Below are 27,034 nucleotides of genomic sequence, written 5' to 3' on the forward strand. Positions count from 1 at the left end.
TGGTCTAGGCAATGACGTCGCCTGTACAACTTTGTCCAGCAGACTAGTAGCTTGTATTTGCCGACCAAAGCAGCTCACATGAATCGAGTGAAAGTCTTGCAAGGTGGGTGATTTGTGATGAGAGAAAGGTTCGGCCATCAGGGAAGAGCGGCGATGCAAGTCTGATGGGAGGAGAGCATCATGGCTCGGGAAACTCTGCGCTGAATCTTGATAGCTAGGAGGGCATTCGAGGAGAATTAGCCTTGTTATAGTCAGCGGAATTTTCACGTTATATGATTAAACTGATTGACATACCGTTCGAGAAAAATAAGTCCCCACCGTATATTTTGTTCTTCCTCATCTTTGAGACAGGGTAACTCCTCTGAACTTGTCCCATGTGAATATTCCACCCCTCTAATTCCGACCACCTGGGCTATCCTTGTGCAGGTCCCAATCGAAATATATGCCTCGTTCAGTCTACCAGAAGCGTACTCATATGCAATTAGTATCAATCCTACTTGTACCATATGCGATGTAGTGGGAAGATATGATTGCAGTCGCGTGAATGTAGCCTTGAGCTCTGGATACAGCATAGTTGGAGAGACTGCACGTTTTGAAAGCCCATCTTCTGGGTGCATCACAACCAAGAGTATTGATAGCATAAGGAGCGAAATTTCCGAAGGAGCGTATATTCCTTCGTAGCGTGCGAGGACTCGTTCAAGGTTATCGTGCGATATAATTGGCAGCCATCGATTAAATCCATTGAAGTAAGAATCACAGACTTCCGTAAAAGTCTGTCCCGTAAATTCGAGAATATGGTATAACAGGTCTTGAAGATCAACCGCCAACTCCTCTGTATTTGTGGAGGATGCGAAACCTGACGGTATGTTTGAAAGGCGAGGAAAACGCGTCACGTCAGTAATTCGCGTATGGCCCCAATCCCAGGATTTAGCATGATTTGGGGGTGAGTCTTCATAGATGCAGATAAGCCCACGATGTGAGCAATATCCACAAATCGGAAGGGACTTATCACATCCTTTCTTGCGTGCCTTGCAGGTCGCACATACTCGTGGGGCACGATCCATGGAGTGTGTCCTGTTGGATCCCAAATCTTGGGAATCAAAGACGCGTGGCGAAGCGGCGGCCGCTGATGTCAAAGCTCCTTGGTCCCTGAGAAAGAATGAAGATAGGAGTAGAATTCAATAGATGTCGGCCGCCGCTAGTCTTTTATGAGTGAGAAATGGAGAATGGATGTGCCTCTGCAGCGATATTGGGTGGGTCCGGCGGCCGCCACTAGCACCGAAGCGGGTTAGGCAATTGCTCAGATGAAGTTATTCACCAATTAGAATTCACAATCTACGAATATTATCTTTGATTTATATGCTAAAGCTTTCTCTATTATTGCTTGTTCATATCGAGAGTTAGAAATTTTCTAGACATTTGGTCTCCAATGTCCGGCTATAAGTAGCTAGTGGGTAATCCTCCTTTTAGTAGAATATGCCCAAGTGTCTGGCATAAGAAAAGCATCAAGTCTATTAAAACCATACTTTTTATGCTTCTTTAATTTTCTCACCATGTCCGAAGATCTTGAAATCAATCAGGCGAGCCCCCAAAAAAGTATTTTCCTTGACACCTTCAAGGTCAAGTTCGAAGACAACGACCCAAAAAATCCCAAAAACTACAGCCCTTCTCACAAGGTATTTCTCGTCATCCAGATGGCTTTGTTGGCCTTGGCTGGATCACTCGGTTCATCCATCACCTCACCAGCCGTAGCCAGCATTGCAGAATATACTCATACGACTTCCGAGGTGACGGCCTTGACGGTGGCTTTGTTTGTTCTAGGTGGGTTCTTTTGGGAAAAACTGCATTGATCACGGTACAATCCATGCTGAAATTGATATACAGGGTGGGCATTTGGTCCCATGATTTGGGCTCCGATTAGCGAAGTCTACGGTCGCCGGATTGGCATGTTGCCAGCCATTTTCATTCTAGGATTATTTAGTATCGGAACGGCAACTAGTCGCAGCGCAACAGCTATCTTCCTAACCCGTTTCTTCGGCGGTATATTTGCTTCTGCGCCAATCAGTAATGTCCCTGCCGCCCTGGGAGATATCTTTGACCCAGTCTCTCGTGGAAATGCGATGACGATTGTTGCGTTTTGCATTACGGGGGGTCCGACACTGGGTCCTATTATTGGCTCTGCTTTAACAGTTAACGCGCGGTTGGGATGGCGTTGTAGGTTTTCCATGGATTGACATAGCCCGAGAGAGATCGACGTATCGCTGACTGAGTGAAAATCAGGGACTGAATATGTCGAAGCGATTCTGGTGTTTATTTTATTTTTCATGTGTGCTTTTTTTCTGCCAGAGACATATGCACCCGTTTTGCTGAAACAGAAGGCTCAACATCTACGCCGGAGCACTGGAGATCAGCGATACTGGCATCCTCATGAAAAGGAGAAGATTGAATTGAGTACCGTTGTGTCAAAACGTCTCGCCCGTCCTTTGAAGTGGGTGGACCTTACCATACTGATCGATTCAACTCGTACTAATCTTTCATAACAGAATGTTGTTCATGGAACCAATGGTGACATGCCTTGCACTGTACGCATCGTTCACCTACAGTCTAATTTACCTTGTGCTCGAGGTGTTTCCGATTGTTTTCAAAGAGAACCGAAAATGGAGTCTCGTGTTGTCAACCCTTCCCTTCCTGTCGATCTTAGTTGGAGTCGGATGTGCCGTTTTCATCAACTTCGCCAATCAGCCACGCTACAAACGGGCCGTGAAAGCCAATTGTGGCAGAGCTGTTCCTGAGGCGCGTCTACCTCCAATAATTGTCGGGGCAATTTTGCTCTCAGCCGGCCTGTTTTGGTTTGGATGGACAGCGGCTCCGAAGTACCCTTGGCCGCTTCCCGTCATCGCAGCAGGTAAGATGATGACGTGAGATTGAAATTTAGTTATTTTAATCTGCAGACCAAATAACCAAGCCACAGGTTTTATCGGAGCAGGATTTAATATAGCGTTTCAGCAGTGTCTGAATTTTCTGGTCGATACCTATGGTCCGTACGCTGCAAGTGCGGTGTCTGCCAACACAATTCTAAGATCGGTCCTCGCTTGCGCAATGCCCATGGCGGCCCGACCAATGTTTGTTAATCTGGGAATTGGGCCTGCAGCAAGCCTTCTTGGCGGAATTTCTTGCTTGGCGTTGCCTGTACCATTGTTATTTATGCGGTACGGGGCTGCGTTGAGACGGAATTCGAAATTTGTTGACGGGGAATAGTCCAGAGCCAAGGGCTGGATTTCAAATGCGATTGTCGACCGAAGATCTTGCTGGCGTCATTAAAGCAATGTGTTGTCTGATAGGTGATAGTGTTGGTTAATCACCTTGGCATGCAGCTTAGTCGTATCTTTGTCATCTTCGGGGGCCCAGTAAAGATGGCGTTGATAGCTGCACAGGAACCAAAATGCGGAGAAAATGCATCTGCCTAGCCCATGTAAAAGCAGCTTCCTCAAATGTTCGGCGGTCAACTGTCAGTTCCATAAAATCCCCGATAACCCGGGGTTGATTTGGAGATAGGGTTTTGGCATAGCCACACTTTGGTCCAGCCTTTCCCCACACCCGGGAACTGTGCCTAAACAAGCAATTGCAGTCACCATTCACAACCCAGCAAAATGTCATAACAATTTACAGTGTAGATCAGCAGGGACATATGATAGCAAAGGGTCCTTTCAATGTTTTGCCCGGCCGCGTGGCCCACGGGAGATCGTCCCATTTCAAACCTCTGATGGTCTCGGCCTTCAACGTGGAGGCGCAGCAGAGAACCTTGGAACTCGTATAAGGGCTGACCCAGGGAGATTAGCAACCCCTCATACTTGATTCGGCATCTCGTGGCTTGCCCTTTGAAGAAGCTGGATGGCTTTGTCGACTTCAAGTTCGACCCATAAAATCTTGGCTGAGGTTTATCATGTCTAACAATGGTCAATGCTGTCAAATAGACTAGCAATGCGCAGGGATTCGCCCAGAATAGATCGACAGCACCAGTGAAATGCAAACGTCAAATTGAAAATGAAAGCCACTGTGGGCCTGCTTCATGACTGTATGAAAGTATTTATATATGAACTTAACCCCCCTCAGACAACAAAAAAAAACCTGGAGCTCCCGAGGTCGGCACCACCGGTACTGGTATTCTTTCCACAAGGATGCTTATCTTTTGTTGGCTTTGGCTCTTTGGGGCCCGCCTAGTAACCGCCCAATTTCAAAGCATCATCCCAGAAGGAAATGACCTGACATTCACAATCCACGTCCCTGAAACTACGGCAAACTCAGGAAATGGGCCGATCTTCTTTCAGATGAATTCTACCAGCCCGGTAAAATGGTTCGCACTCGGACAAGGGACTGGAATGAGCGGGGCCAACATCTTCGTTGTGTACACAGCTGGGAGCAGCAGTGACAACGTAACAGTCTCGCCACGCCTCGGAAGGGGCCATATCGAGCCAGAACATAATCCGGATGCAGATGTCTCCGTGCTAAGTGGTAGTGGTTTCTTCGATCAGCAAAGGATCACGGCCAATGTTCGGTGCGATAGTTGTATAAACTGGGCTCGGGGCAGTCTGGATTTAACAAGCAGCTCGAGTCCGTGGATCTGGGCTGTCAAATATGGGGATCCGTTGAGTACGGATAGCGTATCGGCAGAGTTGACCGAGCACGACGACAAAGGAACTGCCACAGTCAATCTGAAAAAAGCGACGGGTGCTTTGTCAACCGATTCCGACTCGGGCGCCAACCCATTTGCTGTTCTGTCGAGCGCAACGGTCACAGCGGCAGAAACCGAGAATTCTGTTGATGGGGAAAGTCTGAAAAAGAGACAATTGGCCCATGCGATTTTAATGATTTTGGTCTTTGTGATATTCTTGCCGTTCGGGGCGCTGGCGCTCTATGTTTTCCCATCGACTATTCTGACGCATGCGGGTTTGCAACTCATAAGCCTGGTCATTGCAATTGCAGGACTTGCAATTGGACTCACACTGGCTCAAGATCTGGATCTGCTGCATCACCACCATCCCATCATTGGGATGATCGTGGTTGCCGGGTTGGTAGTTTTTCAACCCGCGATGGGACTTTTGCAACATCGGCATTTCCGCAAAAGTGTGGGGGATGGAAGTTCTGGGAAGGGGGTCTTTGCATATTTGCATCGATGGTTTGGCCGCATAATGATCGTGTTGGGGATCATCAACATGGGACTTGGATTTCAATTGACCGGGTTTCAGGATCCATACTCACCGCGAGGGGCAGTGATAGCATGCAGTGTTGTGGCTGGGATAGTGGCAGTGGTGTATATAGTGATCGTGTTTCTGGCTTCTCGCCGGAGAAGGTGATGTCGAAATATGGTATGTGCGGAATATGCATAAATGAATTGAAGATACTATGAAGATATGAAGATATGAAGATATGAAGATATGAAGATATAAAGATATGAAGATATGAAGATATGAAGATGTAGAAGATGTAGTACATAAATGCATAGAAGGAAGCAGGGGCCTTCGATCTGCCAGGGCGGTGAGTAGAAACTGCCCCTGCCAACCGCCCCGCCGTGTTTGTTTTGTTTGTTTACAACAATGACGTCGAGTTGCTCCACTCCGCTCCGCTCCTTTCCCTTTCCATTTCCATTTCGCTTTCGCTTTCCTCCTTCGTGTTCCTCCCCTTTTACATTATTCTCTCTTTATCTCGCGTGGCTCAATTGCTTTGCATGGACAATGCCGCTGCACACGGTCTCTCTGGGCATGGCTTTGACGCCAACTGCCATCCAGACTTTCATCGCTCATGTGGGTCCAAAGCCACTCCCGGAACGATCATGCTCTAACTAGAAGCTCACTGATGGATTGTTCGAACAGTATTTACATCGCAAGTCTCTCCATGACAAGCCCTCGGTTCATATCACCTATGACGAAGGAATACACATTACCCGACAGTTTCTGTATTATGCCTCCAAGCACTCCGTCGAAGATATTCAAGCATTCACAAGCCAATGGGTCCCGAGTCCGCATTGGGTAAGGACTGAGCCTGTAACTATCCCCAATGACGAGCTCTCGACTGCTGCACAAGCAATTTCCAAGCAACTCGGTCCGAAAGGTATCAAGCGGGTCGGCGGCGAAGAATGGTGGCAATGGCGAGGTCCATCGGAGGACCTCAAGGGAGAGTGGATCGAGATGCGCAATCATCACAATGAAAACAAGAAGGCCAATGTCCGAAGTAATCGCATTATGCTCTACCTTCATGGTGGTGCATACTACTTTGGCAGCGTAGACACCCATCGCTACATGATGCAGCGCCATGCGCGTAAGCTCAAGGGTCGCGTCTTTGCTCCGGAGTATCGTCTTGCTCCCCAGTTCCCCTTCCCATGCGCATTACAAGATTGCTTGGCATCTTATTTGTGGCTATTGAAGCATTACGACTCGAAGGAAATCATCATTGCGGGCGACTCGGCTGGTGGAGGCATGGCCCTGTCTTTAATGGTTATCATGCGCGATCAGGGGATCCCCTTACCCGCCGGAGCGATCCTAATTTCCCCATGGGTAGACCTCACCCACTCCATGCCCAGCATCGTCGAGGATAACCCTGCCGATTATGTTCCTCCTTACGGATTCCGCCACAAGCCATCGACGGCTTGGCCACCTCCGAATGCCGATGAGATTTTGAAAATCAAACAGCTTTCCCACAAGCCTACTCTTACCGCAAAAGACGTGAATGAAACAGTCCCAGCCCCTAACAGTAATGCGGAGGAGACAGCAGTTCATGGGTATACACTACATGAGAAGAAATCGGTCGCCCCAGGACATGCTTACCCCGGAATGCAACAAAGCTCGGACCCTAACACCGTGCACGCCGAGCCGGATAATATCCACATTGTACTCGAGGGCAAGACGGTCGAACTGAAAGATCAAATCCAGATGTATACAACCAACCAGCTCATTTCGCATCCTTTGGTTTCCCCGATTCTTCAACCATCCTTAGGTGGTCTTCCCCCACTTCAGATTCTCAGTGGCGGTGGTGAAATGCTACGTGATGAGCATTTTTACATTGCACACAAAGCCGCCAATCCTACTGCCTACCCGCCGAGCGACGTCTACCTCGATGAACACGACCCCAACCGAGAGATTCTGAACAAATATGAGCCCACTTACGTGCAGTTCCAAGTTTGGGACAACCTGTGCCATGTGGCACCGACTTTTAGCTTTAGTCGGCCAGCCAAGTATATGTTCCGAGTTATCTCACAATTCGGTTCCTGGGCACTCGCCCGGGCCCAAAACACCGAGGTGGAAATTGTCGACGAGAGTCAGTTCTCCCCGGTGTCCTCCAGTGGGTCGGAAGACGCCTCAAGCTCCGGTCCTCACGATGGTGCAAAGATCCCTAGAACAGATACGGGGATCTCTTATGTTGGAAGAGCAGGAGATCCCTTGCCCGCCTTCTCCCACCATATGTTGCGTGAGCGGGTTGATAAGCGAGGGCGTACTTATCCATTGGATCCGCCATCATCCTATCCTATTCTCGATACCCCTCCTGATAAAGTTGGCGCAATTAACCCGAAGCTTATCTCAAAGTGGCTTGCTGCGAAGCATGAATGGGATATGAAGTTTTCCAAGGAGAAACTCCGGGTTCAGGGCCGACGTATCAAAGAGATGGCACATGGATTACAGGATTTCAACGGTGAATGTCCTCCACCAAGCTCCTTGGCTGCTAGACGGGCTGCCCCTGGCGTACTTCCCAGACGTCATGCCAAGAAGAACTATGGATTGATGTTATGGAGTGGCTGGGGTAGCAAGCACGATGAGCGGACTATGGAAAAAGAGCAACAAGCTCAACAAATTGGTCGTCGCTCCACCCGTACGAGTGTGGATGCTGGCCAAGCAGGTTCATATACGAGCACGCCCGCGAAGAACCAAGATGCTCATGCCAACAAAACTTCACAGGCTGCCGCTGCCGGTGCAGGTGTTGTCACTTGGGACACTGCCAGTGAACAGAAGCAATCCAATAGGGATTTCACATCTGGGCGCATTTCTAGTGACCCAGAAACTGCTTCTCGTCCACTTTCGCAGAAAAGTGGTGGTCCGATCCTCATTTTACCTGAGGTTGACAACCACAAGCTGCAAGACGACAGCGCAAGTACAAGAGCTCTTTTCCATGCTGCGATGACCTCAAATGCTTCACTGCCTTACTTGAACGGTCGGCCATCTTCAGTAGCCGGTCGCAGCGAATTCCTATCCGACGATGCTAGTACCATTGGTGGCGAAAAGGATGTCGGCATCATCCCCAATGGCATCGCTCCAGACACGGCTAGCACCAGGGCTGTAAGGAACGTCAGGGGTGTCAGTGACGTCGTTACCACCAACGAAGCCGGACGCTTCTCGACCGAGACATCATCACTGCGCCCTGGGCTCTCAGTTGACGAGCCCCGGAATTCAACCTTCTGTTGTCCGGATATGCCTGATCGCGAAGTTTTCAAGACTGCCGATGAACAACTTTAACACTGCACCATGCGCTGCTACAACCATCCACATACCATGTGTTTTCTTTTCTTTTCTTGTCACAACTACTTGCCCCTCTCTTTATGATGGTTTACCATTCCATCAATCCCTCTCGCTTTCAACCCAAACCATTTCGAGAATCTGGCCAACTCTGCCTTACTACATCTCCCGTATCTCTTGTTTCTGATACTTGCAGAACCACACTGATCTACCATCTACTCTTCTTGAATTTTCTTCACACTTCCCCATCCACTTTTTTTATCTGTTCAATATACCCATTTTACTTCTGGCGAGGGTTCGGGTACGGTCATATCAGGAGACTGAAGAAGTCCCCCCGATGCGAATACGATCTATGGCTGACCCTTTGACTTTATGTTTTGAGTTACTCGGATTCATGTAGCAATACTTTGAGAATAAGAAATCTACTTTTGAAATCATCTTCATGCAGATTATCGTACATATCTCACCATTGCCCAGCACATGAGCGACAACCGTAATATCACATCTGCAAGACTCCTAGTATACACATTCCCAATAGTATTGGTGAACCAGTCACCGAAAGCACAGGAAAAGTCTAACGCCACTCCAGACCAATCTTACGGGCAACTTGTTCAGCAACACTAAGGAAAGCCTCGCGACGGGCACTTCGCTCCGCACTCTCCTCAGCAACAACAGTCGGCATTCCACGATCCGCATCCTCGCAAACGCGGGCATCAAGCGGGATATCGCCAAGGAAATCCACGCCAAGCCGCTTACACTCCGCCACAACACCGCGATCTTCACAGGAGTGGTGGTTACCGTCGCCATCACCATGTGAGAAAATCTTCGTCTGATGTCCGCAATTCGGGCAAGCGAAATAAGCCATATTTCGAACCATTCCCAAGACGGGAACATCCATTCGCTGGAACATGCCAAAGCCGCGGACTGCGTCGCGGAGCGCGATATCTTGAGGCGTTGTGACGATTACTGAGCCGTCGATTATCACTTCTTGGTTGATTGTTAATTGGACGTCGCCGGTTCCGGGGGGGAAGGTCTAGGACGAGGACGTCCAAGGGTCCCCAGGATACGGAGTGAAGTAATTGGTGCATGGCTTTTGTGACCATAAGGCCGCGCCAGGAAATTGGCGTTGTGTCCATTGGTACTTCGCCGGTCTGCGTGTCTGTTTGGGTTTGAGGGAGGAGGTAACCCATTGACATTGACTTGAGGCCGTAGTTTGTTAGGGGGATGAGGCAATTATCTGTTGTGATTGCACATGTAAGTGGATAGTTCGGGATCGTTAAGGAGGTATGGATGGGAACTGACTTTCGTCGAGTCGTGGTTCTCCGGAGAGATTGAGGAGAGTTGGGACTGATGGGCCGAAAATATCCGTGTCTAGAAGACCTGTTCGAATTCCTCGGCGAGCGAAGGAGAGAGCTAGGTTGACTAGTTGAAGTATACATTAGCACTATGCATTATGCAACAGGATGCGACCTTGAATGGTAAACTTACCTGCAACCGTTGACTTGCCCACACCACCCTTGGCCGATGATACGGCAATGACTTTCTTTACATCCCGAATTTTGCGTTTCTGAGGGAGTCCGCGACGGCTCTTGAGGCTTGGAGGGGTACCTGAACGTGGGAGACCCTGGAATTTTTAATAAATAGTCGCAATATAGCCGAGGCGCAATGATGGTGCAATACTGACAAGGGGATTGTCATGCTGGAGCACTCGAAAGGTCGAGAACAGGCGACTACGCACTGGTGCGCAGCTAGTCGGTATGGACCACATTCTTTGGTAAATAGCACCGAGGGGGCAGAAGAGAGGAAGTCAAGATCGGAAGTGATGCAACAAACGCATATAGAAACGGCAGAATATTGGCGGTCTATTCACAGCCCACACCACGAGAAGACTCACCGCTTGTCAAAAGGAGACGCTAGTCCCAGAACGGGCAGTTGTTCCGGATAACCGGAAAAACAAAAAAAAGTGAAGGTCGCCGCAGCTTCCAATCTTCTCGTGTTAACCAAGTCCAGAAGGCCTATCATTCACTCAACATGGCACCTGGAAAGTCCCTGGCTGATCAGCTCGCTGAGCTGGAAGACCCAACTCCCAAGGTATGTCGAAACTACAACCCGACTCCTTGAGTTTCGCAAATGCTGATCTGATTTGATTGTCCAGACTTTGATCCCGAGGATATCGAGCGCGATGGCAATTCTTCCGATGAAGAGGCTGGCAAGCCCGCAGAATCTAATGCTGGAAGGGAGCACTACCAGGCCGTAGGGTAAGACTATGTCTCCGCTCACCACAATCGCGATGGTTCGCTAATACAAGAAACAGCAAAGGAAAGCTTCGCAAGCAAGACCCCGTTTCTCTCGGCAAACAATACGACGGCTCTCGTGTCAGCAGAGATGCGATAGATGCCGACAGTGACGATGATCCTTTTGCGGCCCGCAGCGACGACGATGTGGAAGAGTCAGACGAATTGGAGAGCGGCGACGAAGGTGCTGCCGTGTCCGACGAAGAAGGGTCTGATCTAGAGGGATCCGCAGGAAGCGATGACCAGTCAGATGGCTCCGAAGACGTCGAAGACAGCGAAGATGAGATCACATCTGACGACGAAGAATCATCTGCCCCGCGCAAACCAAGCGCTAGCAAGAAGCAGTCCGGTAGCAAGGAGACCTCGGCTGACGATCGGGAGGAATTGCGCAGGCTTATGGCTACAGACCAGAAGACCATTGCAGCCACCATCTCACAGGCCTCCAAGGCTGATGCGGCCAAGGGAAAGGCTGTCAAGGAGCAGCGTGCTACCTTTGACGCGCTGCTGAACACTCGGATCAAGCTGCAGAAGGGTCTGACCGCCATCAACGACATTGCTGGAATTGCTGCCGAGGATGAAGATGCCCAGGAAGAGGACGCTTCAAATTCTGAGGCGATCAAGTCTGCGGAGTCTGCGGCACTTGCACTTTGGTCTACTTTGGAGGAGCTTCGCACCGCCCTCGCCGAAGCCCAGTCCAAGGACGAGACGAAAAAGCGGAAGCGTTCTTCTGTCACACCATCAACCACATCTGCCTCGCTTTGGGAGCGTATGGCCGATCTGGAATCCGAATCCCTCTCACACCGCCGCTCTGTTCTCGACAAGTGGTCCTCCAAGGTTAGGGGAGCCCCAAGCTCTCTCCCTAATGCCCGTGGAAAGCTTCTTGGCTCTGCTTCGGGTCAACAGACCATCACCGCTGTTCTCGACGCCCACGTCGCAACCGAAATTGGCGACCGATCTTCCAAGCGCGCTCGCCATGCCACGGAAACCACCGAACCTATTTACGACGACACTATTTTCTACCAATCTCTCCTCCGTGAGCTTGTAGAACAACGCATGTCCTCGTCTGAGGCTATGTCGGGCGGTCTCGACTCTCTCACGCAGCTGCCTTCTCGCCTTCCGATCCACCCAGTGACTGGTATGCGCAACGACAAGGTGAAGCGTGACATTGATACCCGTGCGTCCAAGGGCCGTAAGATGAAGTACAACGTGCATGAGAAGTTGCAGAACTTCATGGCTCCCGAAGACCGTGGCGGATGGACAATTCGGGCCCGTGATGAATTCTTTGCTTCGCTACTCGGCAGAACTGCCAGTGGGTTGCTGGGTGAGGGAGATGATAGCGGCAGTGATGCTGAGAGTGATGATGACCGTGAAGAGGGTGGTCTGCAGTTGTTCCGGAGCTGATCTGGTTGAACCATACATATACCGGTATTCATTTGTATCATATTGTTCTGACTACTGGTTTGGCGATCGAAGCATATATCAAAATTATTGAACGTCATTTAGAATATTTCTACTCCATCGTGATGATTGCATAGTACTAGTAGCATTAAACCTCAAACTACCATGATATCATTGTTCAAGTTGCCATTGGATCCATGGATGTTTTATACCCCGCACTTTTTGTTATCTTTCAAGGTTGACCCCGTCGGATGCGAAGCCGAGGAGGGGTTGCAAACCTCGGAAAGAGTCAGAGTAACGGATGAACAGCGTTTCCATTCAACATCACCAGAAGGAATACCAAGAGTACTTCCCTACTACCATGCCACAGAGGAAACGACCCTACGTGCCAAAAATAAAAGGTGTGAATCCCTATCTACGACGTTCTATGTTGTATTGATTTCTTATTGTTGATTGACAGGCTGTTACGAGTGTTCTCAGCGCCGGATTCATTGCGATCGCACACATCCCAACTGCAAGAAATGTGACGCAAAGGGCATATCTTGTAGTGGGTTCGGCGCGGCGTGGAAATTTCGCAACAGTTTCTCACCAGGAACGAAGAGCTTGAAGAAATCAAGTCGATCTGGAAAAGGGAAAGGCCAGGCCTTTGTTCCAACGATCTGCTCGACGGGGGCGAAGATTCCAATCAACAATGAGAGAAATCGGCGTGACTCCGATCCCGAGTCATCACTCAGGAAATCGTCTATAGTTTCTCCAAATCTTGGCTCAGTGAGCCCTGGGAAGCTGTTTCTGCTGGACTATTGTAGGCTTTGATTGCATCCAAGCCAATGCACATATCGCTAACCCGATGCTATTTCCAGTTTCTAAAAACATTGCGCCTGAAATGGTGATTGTTGATGACCACAATAATGGGTGGCGACACATGGTTCTTCCGATAGCCCATCGCGATGAATTGGTCATGAATGCGGTCCTTGCAGCATCTGCATTCCATCTATCCAGCAGAAAAGGTAGTGGAGTCCAGGATGCTACGCAACTTTATACACTAGCCATCCAAGAGCTTCAAAGGAAGAGGTCTATAGACAGATACGAACTGGAAACACAGCACGTCATCATCCTAACAATCCTTGTTCTCCTCGTGGCTTTGATGGTTAACGGGTCTTCGGATTTTCCCATCGTTTTCCACGTATTGCAATCTGCTTTGCAAGCTATCGGCGGCGACTCACAGCTTGCAGAGGGAGATTTGGGCCAATTTCTTCTACGACAGATTTATAAGTGAGTGGTGCCGGATTGCTGGTCAGTTTGGAGCTCTAGAGCTAACATGACCAGGATAAGAGTTTATGGAGCACCATTCATAAGCCAGGATGCAGGCACAAGCACCCTTATGATTGAAGGCCAGCAAAGTTTCGATTGCCTCGAGTATTATCGTCACCTCTACCCCGTATATTTCGATTCATTTGACCGAATTGCTAGCCTGAGACAACAAGCATATGACATTTATCTTTATCGGGCATCCCTAGGAGATGACGGAACACCATCGACGCATTTGGTGGAAGATTTCAAATCGACGCTTGAGCAGATTCCCGAGGGGTCGCTAGGAGAACATTCCCTTATCTGGGCGTGTTTCATTGCTGCCTCTGAGAGTCATTCCCTTGAGCACCAGTTGTTCTTTGATTCCTTTCTGAAGCGGCAATTCAGTCGCAGTGGGTTTGTCAATATTCTGAGAGCTTTGGATCTTCTTCAAGAAATTCGTCAGAAGCGCAAGAGTGAGAACTGGACAAAATTGTTGCCCGAGCCGCAGGTGTTTATCATGTGATGTGAAGGATTAGCCATGTATCAATTAGTCTTGTCATCTATTCAACAAATTTAGGTATTGTAGCGAGGAAACTGAACGCCAAGAAGCTCTCTTTAATAATCTGTGCGACAGTCATTTTTTCAGAGTATCTGGGTACTACTTATTTATTTACTTAGTAGTCAAGAAGCTCCGCGATAGTTGCCTCCAGGAATTCCTTCTGCTCAGTCAAGAACTTCCTAGCAGCAGCAGTATCCAATGGCCGCTTAGCCAGCTCTTTTCTTCGGTCATGGGCGAGACGGGCACGCAAACGCTCTTCAAGGATCTCCATTCTGTAGATGTTGAATTGAGTATAAAGCTCAGAGACCTCACTGATGGGCCTGACGCTAGTGAGGACCGTCTCGTCTCGAATAAGAGGTGACTTCGCACGGAAGGATGTGATCATGCTGATACGCTCGCGACCCCCAAAAGCCTTGAGCGCCTGATGTTCAATATATCTTCCTTGCATGACGACAGCAGTTCCCTATTGTTTTTAAGTAACTTGTTAGGTTCGAATCCATAACTTGAACTCGAAAAGATATCGGACAAGCACGGGGATAGTAAACATACCATGGCAGGTCCGCGCACTTTCCTAATCTCGCCGGAGGCAGTCTTCAATGCAGTCTCTCCTCCAATCATACCAGTACAATCCGACAGCATTGTGACACAGACAAATGGGTAGCTGTCCCTGTGCCATGCAAATGCCGGGAGATCATCATCGTTGGGGTTTTTATCCTTCACCACATCCACTGTCTGGTTGTTGACCGAGATATTAATAGCAGCAATCTCGTATTCCATCGCGGGAACGAGCTCAATACCAGCAGCCTCGGAGATTATGGAAAGAACTTCAGGGGAGTTCCATGCGTCGCAGGTGAACGGTGCTCGTCTATTCTGAAGTCAACTTAGCTCAAAAGTCAAGGCACATGATACTTACTCCGACCCCATTCCCCGGATGGTATTCTTCACGAATTCAGAGGTATACTGGCAATTATCCAAAACAGGTTGGCTAAAGATTTCGGCTCTCATTTGCTTGATTGCATTCTCCGTGAAGAGTTGAAACGGCGCGGTCACGGCGTTGGGAGAAATTCCTTGCCCTTCCAGACCAATTTCTTTCATGGTAGATATGCTGCTGGGAGCGATGTAGCTGAGATGCTTGCTTGCATCGAATGAATCTTTTTCTGCAATCTTTGCTTCGTCGATCAGGAATTGGGGAAGCTTGTTGGTTGGGCGAGTCGCTTTTTTAGTGGAAGGGCCTACCACCGTCGGCGGTGCCGGAGGAGCATACAGAGCAGCGGGAGACATTTCGTTCAATGAAGTGAAGGAGGAGGTTTCAAGTTCCAAGGTTCTTGTTCCTTATGGGCCGACTCGAAGTACCCAGATAGATCGAGGTTGTTGAGGGATGGGATGTAGTTCGACTGTCCGCTTTTGTACAGCATATACATGCTCCATGGGTGAATAATTAATATACCAGTCAGATCAGCTCAAGGATTAGGTTGAGGTCTCAAATTCCGTTGCGTTGTCCGACTCGGCAATGGAAGCCGAAAGCATAGTACAAACGCTTTACGCTGATGCGCCTCCTCGGATGATACCAAGGTGGATACTCACTCGCTGGGAGTCCACCGAGACAGTCCGATCGGGTTCTTCGGATTGTCGGATATGAATGCATCAATGGGTCTAATGGCCATTAAGCACGAGCTGGCTTGATAATAAAATTGAGGATCAAGGGTACCTTGTTCTGATACTTTAGGGTAGCAATGGAGTTTGTCTCCACTTCCAAGGTTCCTATCTGGTTGAAAAGTGCGGGCAGCAAACATACTCCAATGGTATACATACAGTGGAAGACACAATTCACTTTAAAGTACAGAAGGCAACAGCAAACAGCAAACAGCAAAAAAAAAAGAAAAAAGAAAGAAAGTAAGTAAGGGCAAAATGAATGCTAAGTCCTGGAATCGATCTTCTGAACTGGACAAAAAAACAAAAACAGCAAAAAGGTGGTTCAAGGCAGCTACTAGCGTTTCATTAATCAACCTAACCACTCTTCCCCCCAAACGGGTAGGGCCAAGACACCTAGACCATTTGGAGCTACGATGCCAGAATGGACTCTTTTTCCAATCGTAACCGATGCATTGCCCACTGTTCCTCCATACCGGAGAAGCTGCTATATCAGGGCGTCTACACCGACTCCAGCCACAAGCATGTCATACATATATCCTAAGCAAAACAGGTCGAACTTATCACAGAATGTATTAGAATTTCAGACATGGGGCCCATAGGGTACATGCCACAGAATAGCCATGACCATGACCTGGAGGCCAGATTCAGTTTCAATTTGATCGTGAGAGATCCCCGAGGCAAATCTACATCCTCGGGTTCCCTTCCCGAGAGGCCCACCATAACCGACCGCGTGAACTAGACGGTAGACATTTCCCCCACAATTTAGTTTGAGGCAAATGAGTTGATCTGATCGGGATATTCCAATATCCGACACTGTCACTATGAGCTCATTAACGCTGTAAAAAATATGAGCTTCTAGTTGCCGATATTGCTACCCATGAATGGGGAATTGGCGCATACCTAGGTATTTTAAAGTATCGGAGGTTCTCCGGTTCAAGATACTTATTTTCCCTACTATCTCTTTGCTAGTGCCACAAGGTGAGGGGTCTGTTAGAAGTAATGTGTGCGGGGTAGTTAGCAATATTAGATCCCACAACCCCATGACGCGTCGTGATCTGGAGTACGAATATAAGCAGATATCTAGGTACTATGAATACACCACCACCTACTCGAAAGAAAAGGAGAACAGCCAACGCGTGTGTTATTATTCCCAAATACATTTACCTGTAGAAGCTTATTGGTTCGCAGATGCGTAGCATGCCGTCAAAGCAAGATCAAATGCTCCGGACAAGAGCCTTGCACAAATTGTCAGCGTCGATCAATCCATTGCGAGTTCACGGAAGGGGTTAATAAAGTTGTCGTATCAGAAAGGCATGCCAGTCTCAGATCTCCCTCTTTATTGGCCGCCTGTTAACGTAAATGCGAAAAGATATCTTCGACAATTAGAAGCTCACGCTCGAAGTCGCCAAAATGCATCAACAACGGAGCACTCTGGATCGCCTTTGCACTCGAACCCCGACTCTGCTCAGAATATTCCTCTCGCAGTGGGCACTATGCCATACCTAGAAACCGGAGAAAGCTCACCAATAACCATGGCCGACCATTCTCCTAATATCTGGACGAGTCCTTTCAGTCTTCCATCGACGACGATCAAAAACACACAGAGGAATAGGCGCAGTTGGAGTGAGTGGTAACTGAAATCGCCATCGAGCCCCACTGACAAATAAACAGTCTGGCTTGCTCCATCATCGATGTGGTCTTTCACGACGCGTTTAACCATTCTAATGTCAGAAAAGCTATACAATCAATACCCTCACAATGCACCCACACTGGTACAAAAGGAAGTGTATCCTCTCAAATGGGATTCTTGTGCATCCAAAGACGCACCGGATATCAGTGGTCTGCCATCACTCGACTATGCCACTTATTTATTTGATACAGTCAAGTTTCACCTTGGTCAGAGCTATCGTTTCTTTGATGAAGATTCGTTCGCCCATAAATTGATAGAATTTTATAACGGCGAGCCAGCTGCTATGGCCCGGGAAGATCGTCTCTGGTTTATCCAGTTTCTTTTGGTCATATCCTTTGGTACATCATTTTTATGTCGATCAAGGACGGACTCGGATCAGCCACCGGGGTCAAAGTTCTTTATCCGGGCTATGTCGCTAATGCCGTGCCATGCATCCCTGTGGAAGGATAGCCTGATGGCGATTGAGGCGTTAGCCTTGGCTGCATTATATCTTTACTCGGTTGACAAGCGAGAGTCAGCATACATCTATGTAAGCTCCAAAATATCCAGTCCAATAGGTGGAGCTAAGATGGCGCGTTTGTGCAGCTCGGTCAAGCAATAAGAATTGCTCAGTTCGAAGGCCTACATACACAACTATCCGAGGAACAACTGGGAGTGAAGACGGTTTCCAGATGTCGGAACCTTTGGTGGACTTTGTATATTATGGATCGACATTTCTCCTGCTCTGGTGGCCTTCCAATGACTACTCAAGATAGTGATATCTCAGTTTCGATGGATCCACCGGCCACATTGTCTCACCGGGACGTTGCGCTGAGTCTTCAGGCAAGATTATCGCAACTGCTGTCATTCATCTTACAAAGTATGTCCCGGCCAGATTTATTATCGTTGTCACTTCTAATATTTCTATTCATAGCTGTTTACAAGACGGAGAAGACACAACTCAACGCATTTCTGGATACAACAAGGTCTATTCTTAGGACTCTGGCAGGACATGCCCAGGAAGTCGAAAAGATTATTCATGTCAGGTTTCGAAACTCTGTCGATACACTGCCAAGAGGTACAAGGCACACCACTTTGCTTTATCACCAAGTAAGTTAGATCATTGAACTGGCTTGCTTGACCTGGCTAATAATTTCTCAAGTGTGTAATTGTGGCGACGCGCCCGCTCCTCCTCTCGGCCCTGAAAGAGAGACTCGAGAATCTTGACACCGAAAAGGAAGACTGGCAGCGCTTTCTCTATCTTACCAAAACTCTCATCTGCATAGGAATTAAATCGGCCACTAAATCGCTACAAATATTGTCTAACAGTGACAGTCTGCTGGGTGAGCCATCTCTGGAACTTGAAAGTACATGAATTAAACAGAAATTGATAAATAAAACATCAGAGGTCTTTCTCCTCTACGATCTAGAATTTACATACGGCGCAGCCATACATCTCGCAATGGCCAACGCTCTCTTCCCTCAAGAATTCGACGGAAAGGCACTGAGCGAAAAAGCGCATGGAATTCTAAATGGCATGATCTCCAACGGAAACCGCGTAGCAGAGGTGCGCAGGGATGAGCTCGTTTACCTCGAATCCTTATTCCAGGAGCTCTCTTTGCGGGCGGAATCCTGTGGGCTTCAACCTCTGACCCTGTGCACTCCGTATGGCCCCGAGGGGCCTATGAGCCTGGTCAATCCGGTGCAACAGTGGCAAGAACATATCGATGAATCGGGGATATTGACTCTTCCTACGACCCCTGGGTACCCACAGTCTCCTGAAATTACTAACATGCAGGTGCCTAGTGTGGAGTTTCTTGACAGTATCGGAATTTCCTCCGCTGAATTCTTTGGCATCGTGGATCAGATCGGTGATACGGGTATGCCATATGGTATTTTGGATGACGGGAGCAATGAGAGTAGTATGTGAGCTGGGCCTGATTACACTGTCATCCGAAGTTGATTCGGTATATCTTGCAATTATGAAAACCATCATGATGACCTATTTTCAGGATAGAGGATATAGATCAAGGCGAAGTAGAGAGTACTAGTACAGCATGGCGTTTTACGCTGGGTCTAGATGTCTAGATGTTAATTTACAAACTCAACTTCGACGATGAAGAGTTGCTGGTACCGTTAGGTCATGGTATCTTCTTATCGGGATATCCTCAATGCTCATTTTCATCACGCCACTGCTGCCGCAGCGACACAATCAATGTGTCCATATTCCATCCCGTTCTTTCGTGCATACCCCGTAATAAGGACTCTGCCGCCTTTTGATCTCCACGACTCCTCAAAGCCCAGCCCCCTAGATAATCAGTCAAGATCCCATTATATCGTGAATCTGCCCGGATGATTAATTATGAGTACACTTACATGCAACCAGACTGTGGCGTGCAGTAAAGAGCGTGTTTTCAGCTTTCGAATTGGATTCTGCAAGACCCAAGACATGGAGTAAATGGTGTTGAATATTTTTCTATTGAAAGGCGAACCTTTTAGCAACGGGTCACTCGATGATAAAATCCAGGACTCACCTCAATTATTCGGGATTGTCGAATCGTCTCATATGTAGAAGATGCGGTGGAGCTTTGAGAAAGTGCAAGAACAATCTTGGTCATATGATAGTATTGCAGGCCAACAACTGCACCGGCGTCAGTAATGTAACAGAGAATAGACGAGAGAACATTCTCACCATGCACGGGCAGCAACATCCAAATGGCTGGGAATCGATTGCTTATTTCCGATCCACGTGGAACTACTCGGATTGGCTCAAAGGTATGTGGCTTCGTCGCATACCACTCACGAACCTCCTCGTCAATGGATTTTGAATTTGCATTGTTTGTGAAGACACCTTGCAGAGCCTTCGCTAGTAGAAAAACCATTCTACTGGACCACGCAAAGTCATCATCTCTCACAAAAACATCAGAATCCAGGAAGTTTTGCAGGTCGGTTCGCAGTGGTTGCTGGGTCGTTAGTGCGACGTAAATGTCCTGACGCAAGCATAGCCAAGCCGCAGCTTCGCCCAGACCACCAGATGAACCAAATGTTGAGACCGTGTTGAGAATGCGAGTAGTTCCTGTTAGATGGAATTGGTTATCCTCCCCTAGAGAAAATTTAGTTGCTGGGTTCATGTGCAGATGGGTATTAGACTCGGAACTGCTTACCATCCATTTCTTCGTGTTGTCGCAAGATCGCCACGGAAGCCAGAATATCTTCGGTGATATGTTGCTCTGGCTCGGACATTGCAGGGATCAGTAACTTGACGCAATCGTTATGGTATTGCAGTGCCTCCGGCGCGTCTTCCGTATTTCTTCGATTTAAATGCCGTGAAGAGAAAGCTAAAACCGCATGGCGAAGAACCGAGTCTTTGAGCGCTCTTGCGGGTACTTCTGTTTCAAAATGGCGCTTTGGATCGGTAATATCGGCCTATGATATCCGTCAGCTTCTGGAACATATCAAGCACCAATAGCTCCATTAGCAAACACACCCAAAGAGCCATGTTTTCAACAAAATTTCGGATCAAAATAGCCTCTCTTTCGGTAAATGTATGGAGAGTAGTGTAGCTAGATCTGGTTCGAGATGATGACGACGAGATAATTGATAGGCTCGCAGGAGAGGGATTTTCTGCCACGGCATTGGGTACCGAGGGCGATCGAAGGTTGGCAGCGTGCTGCAGATTGATTTGGCGTTCTTCGGGAGTATGAATGACTTTTTCACGATGCAGCCTTTCTTGAGAATCATATTCTTGATTGTGGGCCCACTGTGGCTCGGGGTCTTCTGTGACTTCCACGTATAGACTTGTGATCTCAGAAGTTTCATCATGAAAGCGAACTGTCAGAGAATTAACATTGAGATTGTGTATGTTTCAATTGATATTCAATGAGTTCAAGGTACCATTTCCATTAATTCGAGGCCAACTCGGTTGCTCTGAAAAGGCGATACTTGGCAAGGCCAGCCCCTCACGAAACCGCACCGATGATCGGTTGCACTCGACGCCGACACGTTGACAGTGCCGACAGCTCTCTGCACGAATATCACCTAGAATGTCCAATCAGTATGAATACAAAGAACTTGAAGTGATGTTTCAGCCACAAGACGTACACTTCAAATGACGAACTAGAAAACGCAGCCACGTTTATGTTAATGAAGTTTGGGTCCATCTCTTGCCCGTTTAGACTTACCCCGGCATCGTTGACTGGACAATCGGTGATTAGTTAGTATATGATGAATCCACGGGGAAATGTGATACTGTACTTACCAGCCCGCCACAAGACGACTCCTCCGTGGCCGCGAATCCATTTGGCTATGGGGGTACTCAGGGAGTGAGTGCTGAGGGGTGGATATGCGGAGAGAATTTCCCTGGAGTGTTAGGGCAAATCTCTCCGCAGTGCGGGGGAACCCCCTACGTTCCCCACAATCAGCAACTGATCAATCAGAGCACTGCACAAGCAGCCCACTCATAGCCAAGCACGGATTTCCTAGGAAATTATGGACTGGCCAGGAGCACACCTGACTAGACTGGATTACGGGCGGGTGGTGGGCGAAGTGACTCGTTCGGATGGACAAGGTAAGTCTTTCCACTTGATATCCCATCTCACAATGCCGGGCATAAGGATATGCAGATGGAGTGCGAATGGAATCAATGGGAAGACTTTCCCACAATATTGAGAGATGAGAAGACCTGTCTTTGCAATGGGCCTAACTGAACTCCATCATGGATTATTTAAACCCACAGTAGGACCCCAGATTCACTGATTCTCTCAGAAAGAAAGCATAGCAACATCCATCTTCTACTTCCTCTCACATACTTCACACACAATGGGCGTTCAAAAACTACAAGTTGGCATGGCCGGACTTGGCCGTGTCGGAAAGTTGCACGCTATCAACTTCCTCCAAAAGACCCCCCCGCGCTGAACTTGTCGCTGCGTTTACCCCCGACCAGAACGAGATTGCTTGGGGTCGAGTCAACCTTGAGCCTCATGGAGTGACTCTGTACACCGACTATGATGAAATGCTGAAGCACCCCGGTCTCCAGGCGGTTGCTATTGGAACTGCTACTTCAGTCCACGCCGAAGAAGCCATCAAGGCGATCGAGAAGGACCTGCACGTCCTGTGCGAGAAGCCCCTCTCTGTTGATGTGGAAGTGGTTCGTCGCTCCCTCCCTCATCGCCCTCAATTCACCTTTTCATTTTGTACTAACCATTCCATAGTGCCGCTCCGTGCTTGAGGCCGCCAAGAAGAAGCCTCACCTGAAGGTGATGTGTGGATTCTCACGGCGCTTCGACGAGTCCTACCGCGACGCCTTCGCGAAGACCGAGCAAGGTCTCATCGGTCGCCCTTCCATTATCCGCAGTCAAACTGCCGACAAGTTCGACCCCTCCGGATTCTATGTGGAATATGCCGCCTGGTCTGGCGGTGTCTTTGTCGACATGTCTGTCCACGATATCGATCTGACCCTCTGGTTTTTCGGCGATGATTCCATCCCCAAGAGCATCTCCGCCCACGGTATCACGGCCGTCCAGCCCGAGCTGAAGAAGCACAAGGATTACGATAACGCGGTTGGCATCGTCGAGTTCCAGAATGGCAAGATCGCATACTACTACTGCACCCGCATGATGGCTCACGGTCAGGAGGACACCACAGAGATCATTGGAACCGAGGGCAAACTCACCGTCAACGGCAATCCCCAGAAGAACTTTGTCAACTATTATCACTCCGGTGGCATTACTCGCGAGGTCCCGCCTAACTTCATTGGCCGCTTCGGTCCTGCGTTCACGAATGAGGCTAATGAGTTCACTGCCGCTTGCCTCGATAACACACCCCTGCCAATGAAGTTGAGCAATGCTGTCAAGGCGGTTGAGATTGGATCCTATCTTCAAGAAGCCCTGCGGAGTGGCAAGCAGATTCACTTCGACGAGATCGGTCGCCGCATTGAAGAGTCTAAGCTATAAAAAGGAATTACTATGAATTTATGAGAGTAGAATTACTAGTACAATGAAAGTTTCCAAGGGTTGTTCAATATCTTATTCAGAATCAATAATGTACAGTATTTCTGGTCCTGCAGTACACTATACTATTGATAGACACTGAGTATCTGCGTTTGTAAATAACACATACCACAGTACGGACACCTGGGCATATATGCGGAGGAACACAAACGTCAGGGGATTGGCAGAATCAACTAGAGCTGAGGGTGTTTGTACATGCTACCTACGTATGTACTGACAAACAGACTCAAGTGAAAAGACTCAAGCAAAGAGATCCCATACTGTATGCATACTCACTACCTACGCGCCCCCGTCTTACGTGGAGCCCCGCCACAGCGTCGCAGGAACGGCCTATTCGCCATCTCGTTGGTCCCTGAGGATCCTGGAGGATCCACCAACCCCCGGCCTCTCGCTATTTAGAGGCTAGAATAACCGCCCAGACCATTTCGATCGGCAAAGAATGGGCTTCTCCTCTCGATGACGACAATGCAAGACGATCAGCGGACCCCAGGGCCAACAATGTCAACAGGGGGGCAAAAGCCCGCCGTTTCGCTTCTTAGCCCGAGCTGAGATTCTCGTTTCATATTCGACTTCCTCCTCGTCTCTCCTTCAAGTTCCTGCAATACCTTCTATAGCACCGGTTTTCCTTTCATTGTTCTGTCGATCAATGCGCCCGGTGCGCCAGGTCGACCCTTCTACTACACATCATGCGACTCGATCTCCAAGCTCCACTGGGACTGGGCTCCCTGTGTGCCTCCGTTCTATCCCTGTTCAACAAAGGTGATCAAGGTCACCAACAGGGAACCGTCAGACATCTCCCTGTGCTCCCTCCTTCGTATCCGCTGGCGGTGCGTAACCCTTATCTGTCGGCATGGATGCCGAGTGATCGCGTGCAACAAATGCCCTATTCGGAACCACAATTCTGGGCAGGTCAGGAACTCGGCTGGTCCGTGATTGTGCGTGTCGATGGCCAGGCATATAGCGTCATGGGCGTTCCCGACCTCGACGAGGATGAAATACTACCTGCCACAGTGCGTCGTGCCGAGTTCACCTCAACTCACTCTATTTTCGATCTCACGGCGGGCTCCGTGAGACTGACCCTCGACTTTTTCTCTCCCGTCACCCCCTCGAACTATTTGCGACAGTCCCTTCCTTTCAGTTACCTGACGGTCAAGGTCTCCGGGTCTTATTTCGGTAATAATATCCAAGTCTATTCGGATATCGATGGGAGATGGACTGGACGCGAGGATCGCTCCGTCCTGGATTATGAAGAGCATGACGACGGTCTTCTCATTCATTCGCTCTCGGTGGAAGATGCAGCCAAGTATGCCGAGGCTAGTGATATGGCGCTCTGGGGTAAAGCTATTCTCGCTTCGCGCCCATCTGAATCTAGCAGCCTCTCCTCTCTGACTGGAGATCCCAAGTCTGTCCGAGCTCAATTCGCACGGGAGGGCGATCTTTCCGGGCAAGAATTTGCTTGGTCCTATGGAAGTGTCGCCGCCTTGGCCCATGATTTAGGGACCGTCTACGGCCAGGAATCCGTCAATTTTGTTGTAGGCTACGAACGAGAAGCAGCTATCAACTATCTTGGAGAAGAATACACCGGGTATTACCGCGCAGAATATCCTACTACGCATCAAGCTCTCTCGTTCTTCCTGGATGATTACGGAGACGCACTCAGAGAGTCATTGGAGCTGGACGAAGAATTGACAGCTTTTGCAACTGCTGCAGCCGGTCCCAAATACGCTGATATCGTTGCTCTATCCACCCGCCAGGCGTATGGTGGGACAGATTTGACAATTCCAGGTGACTCCCTTGACACTGACGGTGTTTTGGCATTCATCAAGGAGCTTTCCAGCGACGGGAACGTCAATACCATCGATGTGATCATGCCCGCATTCCCTATCTACTGGGTCTTGGATCCTGATTGGATTCGCCTGATGCTGGAACCTGTGATGCGATACCTCGACGCCGGCCGTTGGCATCTTCCATATACCATTCATGACCTCGGCTCCCACTACCCGCATGCCATCGGCCATGACGATCAAAAAGCCGAGCCAATGCCGATAGAGGAATCTGGCAATTTACTGATTCTTGCTCTTGCATATTCCCGCGCTACTGGAGATTCCGAATGGACAGATCAGTATATGGAAATCTTCCAGAAATACGCCGACTACTTGGTCGACAACAGTATCGACATCGCAACCCAGCTTTCCTCCAATGATGCCGCCGGCCCTCTCGCCAACGAGACAAACCTTGCGATCAAGGCAGCGGTTGGTATCAAAGCATTTGGTGAACTCAGTGGTATCGACCGATACTCGCGCATCGGCGAGGAACACGCAAATATCTTCTTTGAGGGGGGACTTGGCACAGATGAAGAGAAAAAGCATTTCACACTGCAATATCCCGATCAACCCGAGTCATGGAAGACCCCATACAACCTATTCCCGGACGTCCTGCTTGGACTAAACACTTTCTCCGCCGATGCCCTTCGGGCGAACAGCAAGTTCTACGCTTCCGTTCGAGGCGAGTACGGGGTTCCCCTAGATAACCGACAGGACTGGGCCAAGTCAGATTGGAACATGTGGCTTGCTGCCACGTTCGAGAAGAACACGCGGGACGAGTTAGTCGATGACCTGTGGGCTTTCATGACGAACGGGAAACATAACTGGCCATTCTCCGATCGTTATGTTTCTACGTCCTCCCATGGAAATGAGCCAGGGATCCCGATTTTATGTCGCGCACGTCCGACGGTTGGCGGGCATTTTGCGCTCTTGGCTTTGAAGGGCCCGGCATCCGTTCAGTCTTTGTCTGCTGATAAGTCTACCCACGTGAAGCATAGGAAGGGGGACAAGTCCCGCTTCGTACCTCATGGGCCTGAGCTTTGATCGCGCAAATCAGATTCTGTATATAGCCAGTGCTTTTGAAATAATATTCTAATTGATGTCACTTCCTTCATCCACCTGGAGCGTAGCCATCTTTCTTTCTGCCATTTCGACTAGTCCGCGTCTTCTTCAACAAAGGGCCTCACTGATATACTAATTACTAGTACTCGGAAATTGACACGATGAGGGCGGCTTTGGTGCGAGATATCTTTGAAGAGAGTTGAAAGAAAATGATGGTTGTTAGGCGAAGTCACGATTTCATTGACTCGAGCCAGGAAGCAGATACGAATGACACGATAGACAGCATCAGGGAGCCCAAAGAAGGTAACTTGGAGTATCCAGAAGATTCTCAGCACTCTTTATTTCCTTTCAGCACCGGCTACTCATACTTCTTCTTCTATTAACTCATGAGTTGCTCTAATTTCTTGGCTTGTTGTGTCCTTTTTCCAGTCCTCATGAACTTCACCTGATTCATCCAGTCTCACAATATGGACTCAAGTGCGAGTACTAGAAGGTCTTCTGATTACAGTCCCTCCGCATCCGTATGAGCAATTGTCTAATGTTCAAGCTATCTTGAACGCATACAGGTCACAAACACTAGATTGGAACGGACTTTTTACATACTGGTCGAAAGGAGTTCAGCTCTGCCAGCCCCGACCATTTGACTGGGATGGATTTGAAGCAATTAATCGGAAAAACGATGGCTATAAGGACTTTTGGGTTGAAGTACGTTCTCGTTTCATTAACATAGTATTCTACTTATACTACTCATCCTACTCATGCTACTCATGCTACTAG

The 27,034-nt window shown here is 48.7% G+C and overlaps 10 protein-coding genes across 10 annotated transcripts; 7 read left to right on the forward strand and 3 right to left on the reverse strand.

Moving 5' to 3' along the window:
• Positions 1–1,553: 1,553 nt before the first annotated feature.
• N7533_011833 (MFS transporter) lies at positions 1,554–3,258 on the forward strand (the record flags this gene model as incomplete). Its single annotated transcript, XM_057108483.1, has 5 exons — positions 1,554–1,821; positions 1,885–2,214; positions 2,281–2,488; positions 2,544–2,905; positions 2,972–3,258. 5 exons carry the CDS (start codon positions 1,554–1,556, stop codon positions 3,256–3,258), a joined length of 1,455 nt encoding a protein of 484 aa, XP_056953584.1.
• Positions 3,259–4,044: 786 nt separating this feature from the next.
• N7533_011834 (uncharacterized protein) lies at positions 4,045–8,501 on the forward strand (the record flags this gene model as incomplete). The annotated part of the gene is made up of 3 exons (XM_057108484.1): positions 4,045–4,075; positions 4,114–5,309; positions 5,871–8,501. 3 exons carry the CDS (start codon positions 4,045–4,047, stop codon positions 8,499–8,501), a joined length of 3,858 nt encoding a protein of 1,285 aa, XP_056953585.1.
• Positions 8,502–9,075: 574 nt separating this feature from the next.
• N7533_011835 (Mrp/NBP35 family ATP-binding protein) lies at positions 9,076–10,269 on the reverse strand (the record flags this gene model as incomplete). Its single annotated transcript, XM_057108485.1, has 5 exons — positions 9,076–9,534; positions 9,602–9,738; positions 9,804–9,923; positions 9,990–10,125; positions 10,186–10,269. The coding sequence occupies 5 exons, from the start codon at positions 10,267–10,269 to the stop codon at positions 9,076–9,078; spliced, it is 936 nt and encodes a 311-aa protein (XP_056953586.1).
• A 263-nt stretch (positions 10,270–10,532) lies between these two features.
• On the forward strand, positions 10,533–12,196 carry N7533_011836 (AATF family protein; the record flags this gene model as incomplete). Its single annotated transcript, XM_057108486.1, has 3 exons — positions 10,533–10,592; positions 10,671–10,759; positions 10,816–12,196. 3 exons carry the CDS (start codon positions 10,533–10,535, stop codon positions 12,194–12,196), a joined length of 1,530 nt encoding a protein of 509 aa, XP_056953587.1.
• Positions 12,197–12,554: 358 nt separating this feature from the next.
• N7533_011837 (Zn(II)2Cys6 transcription factor) lies at positions 12,555–14,006 on the forward strand (the record flags this gene model as incomplete). The annotated part of the gene is made up of 4 exons (XM_057108487.1): positions 12,555–12,594; positions 12,654–12,995; positions 13,054–13,465; positions 13,520–14,006. 4 exons carry the CDS (start codon positions 12,555–12,557, stop codon positions 14,004–14,006), a joined length of 1,281 nt encoding a protein of 426 aa, XP_056953588.1.
• A 151-nt stretch (positions 14,007–14,157) lies between these two features.
• N7533_011838 (uncharacterized protein) lies at positions 14,158–15,323 on the reverse strand (the record flags this gene model as incomplete). Its single annotated transcript, XM_057108488.1, has 3 exons — positions 14,158–14,505; positions 14,592–14,907; positions 14,956–15,323. 3 exons carry the CDS (start codon positions 15,321–15,323, stop codon positions 14,158–14,160), a joined length of 1,032 nt encoding a protein of 343 aa, XP_056953589.1.
• A 1,904-nt stretch (positions 15,324–17,227) lies between these two features.
• Positions 17,228–19,294, forward strand: N7533_011839 (fungal specific transcription factor domain-containing protein; the record flags this gene model as incomplete). The annotated part of the gene is made up of 6 exons (XM_057108489.1): positions 17,228–17,318; positions 17,367–17,914; positions 17,971–18,244; positions 18,299–18,474; positions 18,527–18,707; positions 18,771–19,294. The coding sequence occupies 6 exons, from the start codon at positions 17,228–17,230 to the stop codon at positions 19,292–19,294; spliced, it is 1,794 nt and encodes a 597-aa protein (XP_056953590.1).
• A 238-nt stretch (positions 19,295–19,532) lies between these two features.
• N7533_011840 (uncharacterized protein) lies at positions 19,533–21,663 on the reverse strand (the record flags this gene model as incomplete). The annotated part of the gene is made up of 9 exons (XM_057108490.1): positions 19,533–19,672; positions 19,741–19,840; positions 19,899–20,467; positions 20,529–20,790; positions 20,852–21,195; positions 21,259–21,402; positions 21,466–21,480; positions 21,546–21,559; positions 21,623–21,663. 9 exons carry the CDS (start codon positions 21,661–21,663, stop codon positions 19,533–19,535), a joined length of 1,629 nt encoding a protein of 542 aa, XP_056953591.1.
• A 519-nt stretch (positions 21,664–22,182) lies between these two features.
• On the forward strand, positions 22,183–23,315 carry N7533_011841 (putative NAD binding Rossmann fold oxidoreductase; the record flags this gene model as incomplete). The annotated part of the gene is made up of 3 exons (XM_057108491.1): positions 22,183–22,235; positions 22,264–22,510; positions 22,575–23,315. The coding sequence occupies 3 exons, from the start codon at positions 22,183–22,185 to the stop codon at positions 23,313–23,315; spliced, it is 1,041 nt and encodes a 346-aa protein (XP_056953592.1).
• A 743-nt stretch (positions 23,316–24,058) lies between these two features.
• N7533_011842 (putative glutaminase) lies at positions 24,059–26,239 on the forward strand (the record flags this gene model as incomplete). Its single annotated transcript, XM_057108492.1, has 1 exon — positions 24,059–26,239. One exon carries the CDS (start codon positions 24,059–24,061, stop codon positions 26,237–26,239), a length of 2,181 nt encoding a protein of 726 aa, XP_056953593.1.
• Positions 26,240–27,034: the final 795 nt, after the last annotated feature.

Source organism: Penicillium manginii (genome assembly GCF_028828005.1).
Source record: "Penicillium manginii strain IBT 31320 chromosome Unknown utg000009l:1.0-3297300.0:1.0-3298630.0, whole genome shotgun sequence".
NCBI classification, from domain to species: Eukaryota; Fungi; Ascomycota; class Eurotiomycetes; order Eurotiales; family Aspergillaceae; genus Penicillium; species Penicillium manginii.